The following is a 15,661-nucleotide window of genomic DNA, read 5'->3' as shown; positions in this document are numbered from 1 at the left end:
GCTAGATAATGAATTAAACAAAGAAAAAAAAAGTGAAGGCAAGCTTGCTTTAATTAGTTTGTTTAGACATGCTTATTTAGGCATGGGCATTCGGGGTCCTAATCGGGTTTCAGTTTTATCCATTCGGGTTTTGGTTTTTTGGGTTTATCAAAATCAGTCTCATTCGGATTATATAAAAGTCCGGTTCGGGTTCTATCGGGTTCGGATTGGGGTTAGTAAATCTTCAAAGAACCGATATAGCCTATTGTACTTTCAGGTTTGGGTCCCAATCGGTTCTTCGGTTTTAAAATACCTGATTTGTACATATTTTGTAACTAAAACATCCGTGAAATCGGTTCTTCGGATTTAAAATACATGATTTGTACATATTACAATAGCCAAAATATAAGTAACATCGATTCAAAAATAAGAAAAAACATCAAAGGTGATCATTCAAAATCAAGCAAAAGATAAACATAGTTAGTGATAGAAAGAAAACCAGATAAATGAAACCATAAAACAAAAACTAAGTTCTCATGAAATGAGAAACATTATTCAATGAAAAAAAAACCAAAATCTATAACTTCAGGCTTCAATCGCCACATTCCACCATCAACCTTCATGTAATAGATAATTATTTTAGAAGTTCAATAATATCTTAAAGTATTTTGGATACATATTAAGAATTAAGATCATATTTGGCAGAAGTTCTTTTTGTGATTTTAAATGTTTCGGGTTCTGTCGGATATCCATTTAAGTTCGGGTTCGTTTCGGATAATACCCATAACCCAAATACCAAAAAACAAGATTTATTCGGTATTTATGTCGGGTTCGGTTCGAATTCATTTTTATCGGATCGGGTTCGGTTCGAATTTTCGGGTTCGGTTTATTTGCCCAGCCCTATACTTATTTGTCAGTAGAAATTTTAAATGTAGATCTCAGAAGATCACTTATCACAATGTTAGGTGGTTAAATTTTTGTATAAGATGATGACCTTATGATCATTAACTATTTATAAAGGTATAAAACAATATAACCTAAAAATTAAGCATTCCAATAACATAGATTTGTTGGGGGCATAAATTTGGCTTAAGTATTTAACCCTAATAAGAAGAAAATCAGATGTCCATAAATGAGGTAAAACGTATATTTGAATTCTGAATGTAAATAGTAAAAAAAACTAATTTAGAATCTTGCATAATAACAATATATGCAAACTTATGGGGTCAAACCGAATGAAAATACTCAAAGGGACAAATTTAATTCAAAATAAGGAATAAAGTGTTTTGATTCGAAATGTTCAAATCCACCGAATAAAATATCGATAAATAACAAATTAACGAAATAAATAGAGATATTAAACATGATTTTGAACAATAAAGACCAGATCAATTGTAGAAGATGAAAACAACTAAAAGGGAAGAAGGTGAAAACAACAAACACTATTGAAGGCGAGGAATGATAAGCTATTCAGGGAGATTAACAGGGATCCTCTAGAACTGGTCAGGTATGCAGAAAGTGAATGTCAGGCTTGGTATAATGCTAAGGAGTCTATACCTAAACCCCCTCAGGCACCAAACACTGAAGTGGTACAAGCCTTAAGCTTGAATAATATGTGCATGGTGGATGGCTCTTGGACATCCACAGATCTTTTCAGTGGAATTGGATAGGTATGGAAGGATAACACGGGAACGATCCAACTTATGGGAACACGGAATTTAAGGAGGCGGGAGACAGCACTACACTCGGAATTGGAAGCATTGAAATGGGCATTGGAAAGCATGCTTCAACATTCAAACTGCCAACACTTTGGTACAGATTGCAAGGACCTGATAGCTATGATAAAGGAACCCCAAGCCTGGCCAAACTTTTTATTGGAGCTGGAAGCCATTCAAATCATCCTCATGTGTTATTCGGATTTCAAGATCACCTACGTGCCAAGAACACAGAATGAAATTGCTGATTCTTTAGCTAGGAATGCTCGATTTTTTCATAGATCTCTTTGTTTTATTGGTTGTTCTATTCCGGTATGACTACCCAGACCATCTCATGTTTCAGTAATAGAATAGCCGTTTTTTGACAAAAAAAAAAAAGAAAGAAAACAACAAACACTCTAGACACATATTATATTTTTTTATACTAGATTTTCTTGCCTTTTTATCTCTATTTTTGTACAAATATCTACTAAATTATTAATAGTAAAAACTATTCATTTCAAACAAAAAATTGTTAGTTATATCGTTTTACTCCCCTTCATCTCTTTTTGCTTTAAATGCTATATTTTTTTTAAAAAGGTCATTTTCTTACCTTAGTATTGTTGATAACTAGGGGCATTGTTCCCGCGTAAACGCAGAGTTGTGAACAGAGTTCTTGTTTCATCTTAATATTTGCTAGGGTTATTGTAGTTGTGAATTTTGAGTTTTGAGTTGATCATTGTTTTTCAAGTTTTTTATTATTATAAGGTTAAAGTTGTGATGATGAACTGTGTATGCATTTTTCTTCACTTATGAATGACTAACCTGTGTTAGTCATGTGATTGACATAGTTTGTGGTGTTGCTTCGTGTGTCACTGAGACTTATTGTTTGTTTATCTTTTTAATTTTTTTCTTGTACTATTGAGAGTACATAAATATATTAAGATTGTTGAAAGTACCTTTTGTTTCTGGATATTTTTTTTCCAGTTTAATTGTGTAAGTTGTGTGTATTAAGTAATAATTTTTATTATTCTTATTATGTTTTTTATATGTTTTTTTAGTTTTAAACTTGTTGCTTTTACCGGACATCTAAACCAAATATGTGAAGACTTGTAGAAATAACTATAAAATGAGTGATAATTTTGAATATTTAGGTCTTAATGGGTTTTAAACGAATTTATGTATTTCTCATAAGAAGACAATAGCATTGGCCTGTTGACATTGGGCATGTAAGCTATTTTCATAAGACAAGAGGAGTAAGTAGGTGGAGATGTTGTTGCCGCTTTTGTGTATGTCGGGATTGTCTCTTGTATCTCCTGGTGTGGTTGTGGTTGTTTCTCTTTTATTTGATGTGTAATATGTAAACAAAAATCATTGTTAGTTGTATTTATCAGAGTTCGTAACTTACTTTAATTTTTTGTTTAGGTAATTTCACTCATTTTGGTTGTCGTCTTCATCATCTTCGTAAGCATCTGCGAAAGTAAGTTTGTAAATTGTTAAATATCTAGACGTGTAGTTTGTATTTTTTATGCTGACTCAATGTATTGTGTCGTTGAGTTTAGTAGATGTGATTTGTTTGGTATATTTGTTTTAGGTTTATTTGTACGATTAGAAAAAAAAAAGGTGATCATTAATAATTCGTCTTTTTGAGATTCTAATTTTTGGTGTTTTAATTATTTGGGCTGTTGTGGTTTCTTTTAAACTGCAAAATAAAAGTTTGTGTAAAATTAGTTTGATAAGTAATGAAGATAAATAGACGGCCAAAGATCTTGGGTAGGAAATATTTTTAATTATTGATGTTAGCACAATATATACAGCAATATAAAGGGAATTGTGTGTTAATTATTTCTTACGGATCAATGAAGAGACGGATAACGACTCGAGTTGTTTCTTTGGTGAGGTCATAGCCCTGGATAGAACAGATTTATCAAACCACATCTGCGAGTTTAAATATCAGTTATGATATCAAAACATAATATAAACATAGATGCAATATGATAATATACATAGGAGTTTTAGGTTTGTGTTCGCAATCACTTGGAGATTGTCTAACAGTCTAATCATGACTGAAGATTGATCTCAGGAGCACCCGTGATGACTTCATCGATAATGGTTGGTGAGATGAAACGAATGAAGAATGGATGATCAGTTATCTTGTACATGCTTGAGCACCTAACAACCCCAAAACGAACGACTTTCACAATGGAACCGGCTTTCAAAGATAGCCTGTAGTGATTAGCACGTCCAACGAGAATAAAACCATGAATCACGGAATCTGTAAATAATATTATTCAAAAAAAGAATCAGGAAATCAATTAAAAATAATTATGTTAAATAAATGGGATAGATCGAAGATTAACTTACATTTTCATCAAGGAAGAGAATTGTGATTCTCATAATCTCATTGTCTTTCTTGAAGTTCAGGGAATCCCAAAAGTGGAGAAGGCCAGAGGCTATGCTCTGACTACTACGACCAAGACGGAGAGACTCGAAGGTGAGTGACGGACGCCGGGGACGTCGGTTTGAGGAACTGGAGAGGCAAAGATAGACATTTTCTAGAAGATGGTTAAAGCTACGAGAAAACAATTACTTTTGTAGAGATATAGATTGGGTTCATCAATGATGAGAATCATATATATATATATATAGGGTTTATGGAGGGACTACAAATCAGGAACATTTATGATCAAGTGATTTAAGATGGGGAGATGAAGAGTTCACTAATGAAAAAATAGATTACGAATAGACACACGGCGCAACTCTGTAACTCAGACTTGTCTGGGACAATGATGAAAAGAATCCTAACTCATGTTAAACGATGACAATTTACAATATGAAAAAACTATAATTGTTGCAAACTTGAGCCTTTTTTCATATAATGTGATGAATTTCATTTAAAAATAAAACCTATAATACACTTATAGGCCCGACCCTCAGAAGGAAGCCGAAGAAGCAAGGACTTCCGATCTTCATAAATATATATTAATTTCGGCCATCAATGTATAATGTACCCTTTAGTTTAGTGGTATAAATGTTGGTGTTTATATCTCTATAATCTGGATTTGAACCATGAATTTGATACTTTTCTCACACTTTTTAAAAGTGGGATCCACAAAATGCTGACGTGGCATATTGAGGAGTGGCAAAATGCCTCATTATTATAATGTAGATTATATTTTCATTTTTATACAAAATTTCCTATAAGATATTTTCTGTATTGCAATGTATATTTATTAATCAAGTGAAATATAATCGATATTTTTTTTTTTTGAAAAAATGAAATATAATCGATATTGTTTAATTTTTTCCTACATACATTAGGAAAATATATGAAAAACTATTATTTCTAAAAGGAAAATGCATTGAGATGAAATTGTACAATATTTAAAAAATTTACATTCAAAACCTGAAATAATAACTTGTTTGAAAAATAATCACCAACACGTTTAATTTTAAATAGAAGGTGTAAAATTTCATTATTTTGAATGGCAATCTTTTATAACAACCACGATACTTAATTATATTTAGCTAATATCATCATCTTAAGATCGGAAAGATCAGATGCTGCCAAAAAAAAAAAAGATCGGAAAGATTTTCAAAAATGAATCTTTCACTCTAATCAAGAAAATAAATTATACATAATTAAGCTAGTATAAATATTGAGATACCTATACAAAAAAACACAAGTATTTTTTATAAATTTTGAGATATTTTTACATGAGTATAGAGTGAGATATTTACTCAATTGGTGCACACAAAAAGATATATATGTATATATACTCAATTTTGAAAACCTTTGTAATAGCATTGCTCTGGTTGAAACTTCAAAATTTTCAATTCATACAGACTTCTTTAGTGTAATGTCCCTTTATTTTTGATATATAGTTTTGCATTATATTTCTCTTTACTCTCTTGACTGCCCTCCACCTTTGCTGAGTAAACCAAATCAAACCAAAATAATTTAGCCAAATGCAAACCAAAACAAAATATATGAAAACTCATTTAGTTAAAAAATTTATCAATTCAAACGGTTTGGTTTGGTTTAGTTTTAAATTGAATCGAACCAAAAAACTAAAATGTTGCTTTAATTAGATTAACTAAATGTACTAATAATATTAAGATTTAAAATATTTAATTTAAAAACTTTAACATATTTTGGTAAATTTTACGTATAAATGAATAGCCAAAATACAACTAAAATAAGATAAATCTTATACATTAACATCAAAACCAAAAAAAATTATCTATTATATTAATATTAGGTTTGAAGATAATAATATAAAATTAGTGGATTATATCTTGTATATTTTTATTGTGATGTTTAGATTTTCGTTTAAATATGAAAAAAATATTTTTTTAGTGTCAAATGATGATTTATTTTTATAAATTATATTTTTTAATATAAACTAGAACTTAACTTAAAAATCAACTCGGCTGAACTAAACAAAGACAAACAAAACTAAATAAAATCGAACAAATACAAAGCCGAACTAAAAACAAACCAAAAGAAACCAAAATGAACTAAAACCGAATCAAATCGAACATGAACCAAAATTGATTAAAAATCCTTAGACCCATATAAACGGAATCGAATCTTACCTAAACCGAACACGAATTTAAACCCAAAGATCCATCCCTACGGCACTCATTCTTGGCTCGAAGCTTCGAAAGCCCAAGATGTTTCTCTCAGCAACAAAACAAAAACAAAAACAAATTGGAGAATAGGAAATTTTTTATGTTACTTATAATGAAATATGCTTTAGAGTTCTCTTTTTTTTTGCCATCGTGCTTATATGACTGTATTATTGTATAGGAAATATAATTAATATAGGTATTGGGCATGTGAGTGTCCCATGTAAAATCAGGACCGTTCAAATCATCTTCCAAACCTCTATTTATTCTCAATCCCCTCTTCTCTACAGCATCCAAGCCTGAACTTTCTTTCTGCTTCTTCCTTCTTCAATTCGTCCTTTGTTATCATTCTCTCCTTATCACTTGAGAAAAACACCAAAAATCTATTTCGTTATTATTCTCTTACAAAAACACATATAATCCAATATCATCAAAAATGTCTTGCCTAGGGATATATAACAAAGATGTAAGTACTTTAATTTATAAGCTTTTATATATCTTCAGTTGTTTCTTTTGCTTACTCAGAGTTTGAATTTAATGGGCCTTCACTTTTCTTCCTTATAAGATTTTGTTTATATGATTAAGGTTCTTGTTTCTTGAATTACATATGTGCTTAAAATGAATTAGAAAAGAAGGTAATTAATAGTATAACTTTTCTTTGGTGGCTCAAGAAGAGCATATCAAAAGGGCATGCTTAATGCAATCGACAGTCGCAATCTTTATGTGCAAAATGCGTTTAGCTCAACATCTTTTCTTTTATTTTATTTTTTTTCCTTCAAACTCTTGTTTTAATCGACAAGCTTTTAATTAAGCTCGATAATAGCTAATCATCTTCGTAACAGTCTCTTTTTTGTGCTGCAAATTAAAGTCGAGAATAAATCCAAAGAATCTAAGAAACTGTGCCTACGACACGAGAATACGTGGCAATGCAAAAAAAAAAAAGGAGGTGTGATTCTATAATAATCACGTCAAAATACAGATTCAAATTAAAATTGAAACTAGAAAAAGATGGAAATACAAAAAACTATCGAACTTATCTTTTACCAAACAAAAAAAAAATATCGAACTTATGAATCTTCTCCATATCACCATGGCAAAAAGTGGTAGATAATAGATACTACCAGAGGGTTAAACATACATATGCATCTTTCGATCTATGTTTAATATATAAAATGATATAATATTTTGTCAAGTAATAAATTGATATAAATGAAAATGCAGATGATGATGAAGAAAGAAGAAGAAGAAGAAACAAGAGATGGAACTGTGGATTACTATGGTCGTCCCTCTATCCGTTCTAACTCAGGCAAATGGGTTGCTGGTATCATCATTCTCGGTATGTCTCTCTTCTCTAATCACGATTTAAATCGAAAGCAAAAACGACCATAAAACAAAAAAAGGACTATCAAACAAGACAATATTGTCTTGAATACTTTACAGCTTCTTTGTACATTTTCTGGTTCATCACGTCCTATATGTAACGTATAAATATGTTATGATATAATCTATATCTAAAAGTGTGTAGATTGATTGACATGCGTACTTATCTTTGAGGTAATAAGTTATCAGAAACTAGGAAAGTGACAACAGAACCAACCAAAAATCATTAAAAGTTAACTTCTACTAGTTTTTTTAATTAAACTTCGAGTTTTACGTTATGTTCAAAGAAAAACTTCGAGTTTTACGTGAACGTGTCAAGACATATCCATGTGTTCAAACGTAGCCTGCATGTCGTGGTTAAAATCACCAACCACATGATATGCATATATTTATTTATTTATCACTTATACACATAAAACGGTGAAAATATTTATTTTAAATCTAAAACTATGGTTACTTTTAATGCTTTTCGATCATTTTCTGAAAATAATATAAACGCAGCAAAAATGATGTAATAGATGGAATGATTGATTGAGTGTTTTAGTGATACGAATTTAGTTTGTCATTTTATAATAACTAAAACTGAAAACTTTTAGAGTTGTAAGTTATCCTAAAATTTAACCAAAAAAAGAAATAAAAGTAAGTTTGAGGAAGACGACACTAATATATAATATATTAATATAGTGCAAAGAAAGGCTGTGTTAGTGGAATAACGTTGCCTTACACGTAATTACCCATCCCGTCTTTCCATGACAGTAGCTTATGCCACGTTCACGTCGTTACATTTTATTTGCAAAACATAAATCCTCTTTACTCCTAACATTTTTCAGATTTAACTTATATAACAATATTGAATTATAATGAGTAAATGTTTTAAAATATTTGCACCAACTCAACATTTCTCTATATAAATAAAAAATCATAAATATCTTTCTATAATACAAAATACAGTTTGGGATTTTTTGGTTGGTCTTCTTTTCTAGTGTGCTTAAGTTAGTAGAACCACCTAATAGTTTTAATAAAAAATCACAAGATTATTGGTTACCGATTTGTTATTCGCATGTGAAATTTCACTATCACAGAAAATTTAAATTTCGTTAGAAGGTGGAACTACTATAGAGTAGTCATTAGATACCATCCAACCAAGTAAATGTTAACATCATCTTGACGAACACGGAACATAGTTTCAATCATTCACAATCATTACCATTCTTTCAATAGTTCAGGTTCCTTTCAAATCAATAACTTGGGTTAACATTATTACCAATATAAATAATTTTGGTTAACTTACTAAACCAGTTTCTAACCGAATTATGTTAATTGAACCGATTTAACAGTGAACCAGGGGTTGGCGACGCTGGCATTCTTTGGAGTTGGAGTGAATCTAGTGCTGTTCCTAACTCGCGTTTTGCAGCAGAACAACGCAGACGCAGCGAACAACGTTAGCAAATGGACAGGAACTGTTTACATCTTCTCATTGGTCGGAGCGTTTCTCAGCGATTCTTACTGGGGTCGTTACAAGACTTGTGCTATCTTCCAAGTCATTTTTGTCATCGTAAGTGACATCAATTACAGCATATATGGTGTTGTGTGTTAAAGTGTAAGGTTTGACAATTTAAGCTGATTATAACACTTTCTTGGAATGTAAAAACGCAGGGACTTTCATCGCTCTCGCTATCATCATACATGTTCTTGATCAGACCAAAAGGTTGCGGGGATGAAGTCACGCCTTGCGGTACACATTCAACGATGGAGATCACAATGTTCTACCTATCAATCTACTTGATCGCATTGGGGAATGGGGGTTACCAACCGAACATTGCAACGTTTGGAGCTGATCAGTTCGATGAAGAGCATCCTAAAGAAGGGTACTCAAAGATCGCCTTCTTCAGCTACTTCTACCTTGCTTTAAACCTCGGCTCGCTCTTTTCCAACACAATCTTGGGATATTTTGAAGACGAGGGGATGTGGGCACTCGGGTTTTGGGCGTCTACTGGCTCTGCCATCTTGGCTTTGATTCTTTTCCTCCTTGGAACTCCGAGATACCGAAACTTCAAGCCTACAGGGAACCCTCTTTCGAGGTTTTGCCAAGTTTTGGTGGCTGCAACGAAGAAATCATCTATGGAGGCGCCTTCCAGAGGGAGGGAGGAGATGTATGATGAAGATAGACAAGGGAAGAATGCTTCAGGAGATACAGGGAGGAGGATAGTTCATACTGATGAATTCAAGTACGTTGCCAAAAAACCGCGGTTTTCACAGTGTCATGCAAGTGTTCTAACATGTTTCTGTTTCCGACTTGTAGGTTCTTGGACAGAGCCGCGTACATCACAGCAAGAGATCTTGACGACAAGAAACAAGGCGGAGTGAATCCGTGGAGGCTTTGTCCGGTGACACAAGTTGAGGAAGTCAAGTGTATTCTTAGACTGATGCCCATTTGGCTCTGCACTATCATCTACTCGGTCGTCTTCACCCAAATGGCCTCTCTCTTTGTGGAGCAAGGCGCAGCGATGAAGACCACTGTCTCTGATTTCAAAATCCCTCCAGCAAGTATGTCCAGCTTCGACATCCTTAGCGTTGCCTTGTTCATATTCATATACCGCAGAGTTCTCGAGCCACTAGCCAACAGATTCAAGAAGAAGGATGGAACAAAAGGAATCACCGAGCTTCACAGGATGGGAATCGGGCTTGTGATTGCTATCTTAGCTATGGTTGCAGCCGGGGTTGTTGAATGCTTTAGACTTAAATACGCAGACAAGAGTTGCACTCACTGTGATGGCTCAAGCTCACTAAGCATCTTCTGGCAGGTAATGAAACACTGCCCAACACAGTCCTAAAGAGGAAACTCTTTAAGTCCTGACAATGTATCTCCTGATTACAGGTTCCACAATACTCGCTCATCGGAGCATCAGAAGTGTTCATGTATGTTGGTCAGCTTGAGTTCTTCAACGCGCAGACACCAGACGGACTAAAGAGCTTTGGGAGCGCTCTGTGTATGATGTCAATGTCCATGGGGAACTTTGTGAGTAGCTTGTTGGTGACAATGGTGGTGAAGATCTCTACAGAGGATCACATGCCTGGTTGGATTCCAAGGAACCTCAACAAAGGTCACTTGGACAGATTCTATTTCCTCCTGGCTGCGTTGACCAGCATTGACCTGGTGGTGTACATTGCATGTGCGAGATGGTACAAATGTATAAAACTAGAAGCGAAAGATGAGATGCAAGACATGGTGAGTGATGATGACAGTGATGACTACGAGGAGCCAATGAAGGATTCTAGAGTCTAACTGAATGTGTGTTTGGTTTTCGGTTTTTTTTTTCAATGTAACAAACAAACTGATTGATAAATAAAAAGGCTGAATCGGATTAGTCTTTTTCATCGAAAAGACTGTTTTGTTTTTACAGTCATGTGGTTCAAGAACTTAAAACAAATATATATGGTTTCACTGTGAGTGACTTAAAACAATATTAGATCAAATCGTGTAAGAAAAATAAAGTCAGGGATATAGAAGCTCAAGTAGTGAAAAACATCAACCTATCTTAATCTTACGGACTTGTATGAGATGTGTTGATTCTTCACGCCAAATGGGTTGCGCACCACTTTGGACAAGCGTTACATGTTGTCCTTCCTTGAGCATATTCTCGTCCTGAGGATATATAAAACAGATCAGTGTTTCTGCAAGGTTGATAGACGAGAAGGGACAAGACAAGATGGTTAATGTACCTGTAGGAGTTTCAAGGAACGGGCATATGTATCTTCTGCATCATCAGAAAACTCCATGTATATAGGCATGACACCTTGGTAAAGAGCCAGCCTTTGCATTATTCTCCTCCTAAAAGGTAAGAACCAAACATATCAATCAAAACCCAATACGTCTGATTAAAAGTTGACATTTTCTGAAAGACAGGTAAACAAACAAACAAACACATACTGGTTTGTGAAGGCGAAAATTGTTGAGGACGGGCGGTAGTGACTCAGAAGCACTGCCATGGATCCAGTTCTTGTGAACACAATGATCGGTGTGTTCAGTGTATTCGCCATTATAGAAGCATGGAAAGCAAACATTTGGCCCATGCGACCCTGTATTAACACTCAAATATATGAGTAAAGAACCATACGTAACGTTTCTGATGTGTGGAGTACCTTGTAAGCAGTGGTCCGGATTGCTGAGGTTCTAACAGGTAGACTAGCCTCAGTTCTCAAAGCCACGGTATGCATCACGTTAACAGCTTTCAGAGGAAACCTGACATAAGAATATCTCAAGATCAGTGTTCTGTTGATGAGAATGGCAAGGGGAGGGGTTTAAGTTGGATTTACGAACTTTCCGTGTGCGGTTTCACCAGAAAGCATGATTGCATCTGCTCCTTCGCGCACTGCAATTGCAATGTCAGATACTTCAGCTCTTGTAGGTGTTGGATGATTAATCATACTCTCTAGCATGTTTGTGGCGACAATCACTGGTTTATGAATGTTCCTACACCTTGTGATTATCTCCTCCTAAAACATGGCATGACGACGAAAGCATAAGTACCAACAGACTCTATGGCAATGTTTTGTTTGTAAACCATGTCTTGGATTTTACCTGTAACAAGGGAACCTCCTCAATGGGAAGTTCAGCTCCAAGATCTCCACGAGCAACCATTGCCTGATAAAAGCATCGTTAATCATATAAGCTCAGGAAAAATATCATAAAAAAGGACTCTGCAACTAACCCCATCACAAGCAGATATAATGGAAGGAAGATTCTTTATAGAATCTGCGCTTTCAATTTTCACAATCACAGAGATATCCGCACTGCAGGCTATCAAAACATTTTGGAAGTCTCATTAGTTTCACAGAGATTTCACCAATGCTATTGGAGGTAGAAGATATATAGTATATGCTTAGTTACTTTTGAGGTAGTTTTTCAACTCATGGACAACTTTAGCATCCTTAACAAAAGAGACAGCATAGAAATCAACTTGGTTGTCCACTCCAAATTTGATGTCTTCCCAATCTTTGTCTGCAACAAGAGAATGAATATTCAGAAATTACAAAACTTCCTTGCTGCAGGAGGTTGTGAAAACTAATCAACCTGTTATGGAAGGAAGAGTAGCACTCTTTCCTCGAACATTCAAGTGACGTCTAGATTGTAGCTCTCCACCGTCAATAACTACACATTTCACCAAATCGCTCGTCTTGGACTTAACAGCTAGTGACATCATTCCACCTAGTAGAAAGCCCTCTCTTCTTGTTAGAACTAAAACAATGATTCCAATAGCCACAAAGAGAGCTTACCATCGACCAAAAGTATGTCTCCAACTTCGACATCGTTAACAAAATCATCATAGTTGACACTGACGGTGTCTTTCATGGAGACACCTCTCTTGATGGTAAAATTAAACTCTTGACCCTCTTCAAGGAAGATCGGCTGAGGTACATCCCCACTTCGAACCTCAGGACCCTTCACAAACATATCAGAGAAATAAATAACCTTTTCTTATTGACAAACAAAAAAAAAAGAAGATGGTACCTTTGTATCCAACATGATAGCAATGGCTTTGTCAACAAAGAGAGAGTTGTATTCTTTAACAAGATCAATAGTAATCTGATGAGAAGCATGATCTCCATGAGACATATTCAAACGAGCCACATTCATTCCTGCTTCCGCGAGTTTCCAAATCATTTCACGAGAGCTAGAGGAAGGTCCAATGGTACACACAATCTTAGTTTTCCTCCTCGAATCATTATGAATTGTTCTTGGCTCCGCAAATTTATATGGCTCCACTGAAGGATCCATCACTCCCTACAATGACCACAAAAAAATCACATCCTAACGACACTAGGTTACAATACGGGAGCGTGAGAAACAAGAAACGTGAAGGAGCAAATATTACTGACCAAATCGAAAGCGCCATTCTCTGCATAAACCTTGACTTTCCGGCTATCTTCATTGGTGTTAATCGCTCTGACGGATAGAGACAGTTGACGGTGAGCGATACCAGACCTTCCGGCGACGCCGATTAGCGTTCTCTGGGGTGATGGTGAAAGGGAAAGTCCAGCGTTCCTGGAGGAGGACAGAGTGCGATCCACCGTCATTCTCGTCGAGATTTGACCTGTCGCCGCCATGTCGTACAACTTGAAGAGCAGAGGTGAAGCAGAGGAGAGAGAATGAGAATGAGGTTTTGTGTTAAAACTGATATTTAAGAGAGAGAGGGGGGTACAGAAGGAAGGGAGGGGCGGAGAAAGAGAGACAGAGAAGCGAGGGTTTTGTCTTGTTGTTATTTTATGTTATTGTTTGTTTGTTTGGTTGTCAGTTACACTGAACCCTCTGACCCAGGTAGAAGCAAGTAACTTTTTATTATATCTTCGCATCTACCACATAGTTACTACTTTTTTACCTAGTCACATTATAGTTATTTTCTTTTTGAACAACCCTGGTCACATTATATACCACAAAACATGGTATATATGAAATGAAAAAGCAAAAAAAGAAAAATATCCTCAAATTTAAACCAGTTTGTTATGTGAATGCTAAAATTTATTTGTTTTATGTGGTCGACCTAAAATTAGCATCCAAAGACCATAACAGGTTGGCTATCCGTTTTTCTTTTGATGTCGGTATTCGAATTTGTGGTTTTGAATTCTCTAATCTTTCGGGTGGTTGGCTACACTACCTGAAACCATTACTCTAATTTTGTTAAAGCTAGCGGCATTTGTAGATTCTTTTTTTTTTTTTTTGTAACAGTTCCAGGTACAACTAAATTAGAAATTTTAGCTTATCAGAAAATACCCTTAATAATTAAAACAATTGTTTTGTGACAAAATATATCACTATCTATAAGATATTCATTAAAAGACAATAAGCAGATATATTTTATTTATCATTATATAATAAACTAAATATAAAATAAATAAACATTTAAAATAAAAAATAAAGTACGAAATAATCAATTATACATATAATTATTATATATTTTTTTGTTTGTTTAAGATTTAACATTTAAAGGTAATTTAATATTTTCTTGTGTAATGAATTTTATTTTTGTGATTTTCATGTTTGTGTATTTTGTTACAATTTTTTTTTTGTGTTTTTAGTATACTGGTTATAGAAGCTTTAATTTAGTTCTGAAATTTCTAAAGTCAATTTTATTTAAATCAAATTTTAAGTTCTCTTTTTTTTGACAAACGATTACACAACAAAAGTAAGATTATAAAGTCAATAATTTTTTTTTAGAAAAATAAATTATCACATATATGTGCCACATACTAAGAAAAATACTATGAGAAGTGAATTAAACAATGATTTAAGAAATCAGTTTTGCTCGCTAATAAGAGATTAAAAGAGTTATTGGTTGTGGATGTAGATGCTCGAGAGAACCAAAATTTAGTTCAGAGCCATATATATCAACCAATTAAATGTTCCTTTCTTAAAAAAAAAATATAGCAAAAAATCTCTAGAAAACAAAAAAAAATGGTTGTAGAGAGATTTATTTCAGAGCAGAAAAACTAGTGTTTTACAAAGGTACAACAAAAGAAGTTACAGCAAATAAATCTACAGAGTAAAGCCCAAAACATAAAGGCAAAAACATAAAGCCCTTATCAATCACCTCTTAAATTTGTTATTTTTTTCTTCCATTTTCATATATCTCTAATGCAAAAGGTGTATTTGATTACTAATGTTTGGTTAAAACCTTTAGATACACAAAAAATAATTAAACTCAATGCTTCTATTTAATGATCTGCATTCTTGACAAAATATCAACAGTGGTGTATCTAACTAAGGGTATGATTGTAATACGGAACAAAAACAAAACAAAAGTCATGCAGATAGACTGCATTTATTGCACATTCACCCTTCAATATGCAGAACCAAAAAAACATGTTTATTGTTATTGGATTACATATCACTAGTGGTAATATCATCATCATTATATTGGTCATGATATTCAAAATGAATTAATTCTTTTGATTACTTCAAGAATTAAATTAAAATC

General features: G+C 33.8%; 2 protein-coding genes across 2 annotated transcripts; one reads left to right on the top strand and one right to left on the bottom strand.

The window, feature by feature from the left end:
- Nucleotides 1-6,571: 6,571 nt before the first annotated feature.
- Nucleotides 6,572-11,150, top strand: LOC125608903 (protein NRT1/ PTR FAMILY 7.3-like). Its single transcript, XM_048779533.1, has 6 exons — nt 6,572-6,771; nt 7,527-7,641; nt 9,023-9,240; nt 9,342-9,913; nt 9,988-10,489; nt 10,564-11,150. Exons 1-6 carry the CDS (start codon nt 6,742-6,744, stop codon nt 10,969-10,971), a joined length of 1,845 nt encoding a protein of 614 aa, XP_048635490.1. The 5' UTR covers nt 6,572-6,741; the 3' UTR covers nt 10,972-11,150.
- Nucleotides 11,025-13,914, bottom strand: LOC125608904 (plastidial pyruvate kinase 3, chloroplastic-like). The gene is made up of 12 exons (XM_048779534.1): nt 13,566-13,914; nt 13,198-13,470; nt 12,963-13,128; nt 12,760-12,894; nt 12,577-12,687; nt 12,398-12,486; nt 12,268-12,330; nt 12,007-12,182; nt 11,829-11,928; nt 11,617-11,765; nt 11,409-11,517; nt 11,025-11,331 (listed from the first exon to the last, which is right to left on the bottom strand). The coding sequence occupies exons 1-12, from the start codon at nt 13,791-13,793 to the stop codon at nt 11,215-11,217; spliced, it is 1,716 nt and encodes a 571-aa protein (XP_048635491.1). The 5' UTR covers nt 13,794-13,914; the 3' UTR covers nt 11,025-11,214.
- Between the last annotated feature and the right edge of the window lie 1,747 nt (nt 13,915-15,661).

Source organism: Brassica napus, chromosome A5, assembly GCF_020379485.1.
Source record: "Brassica napus cultivar Da-Ae chromosome A5, Da-Ae, whole genome shotgun sequence".
In the NCBI taxonomy this organism is placed as follows: domain Eukaryota; kingdom Viridiplantae; phylum Streptophyta; class Magnoliopsida; order Brassicales; family Brassicaceae; genus Brassica; species Brassica napus.
The sequence above is the reverse complement of the archived record's forward strand: the minus strand, read 5'-3'. Positions and strand labels throughout refer to the sequence as shown.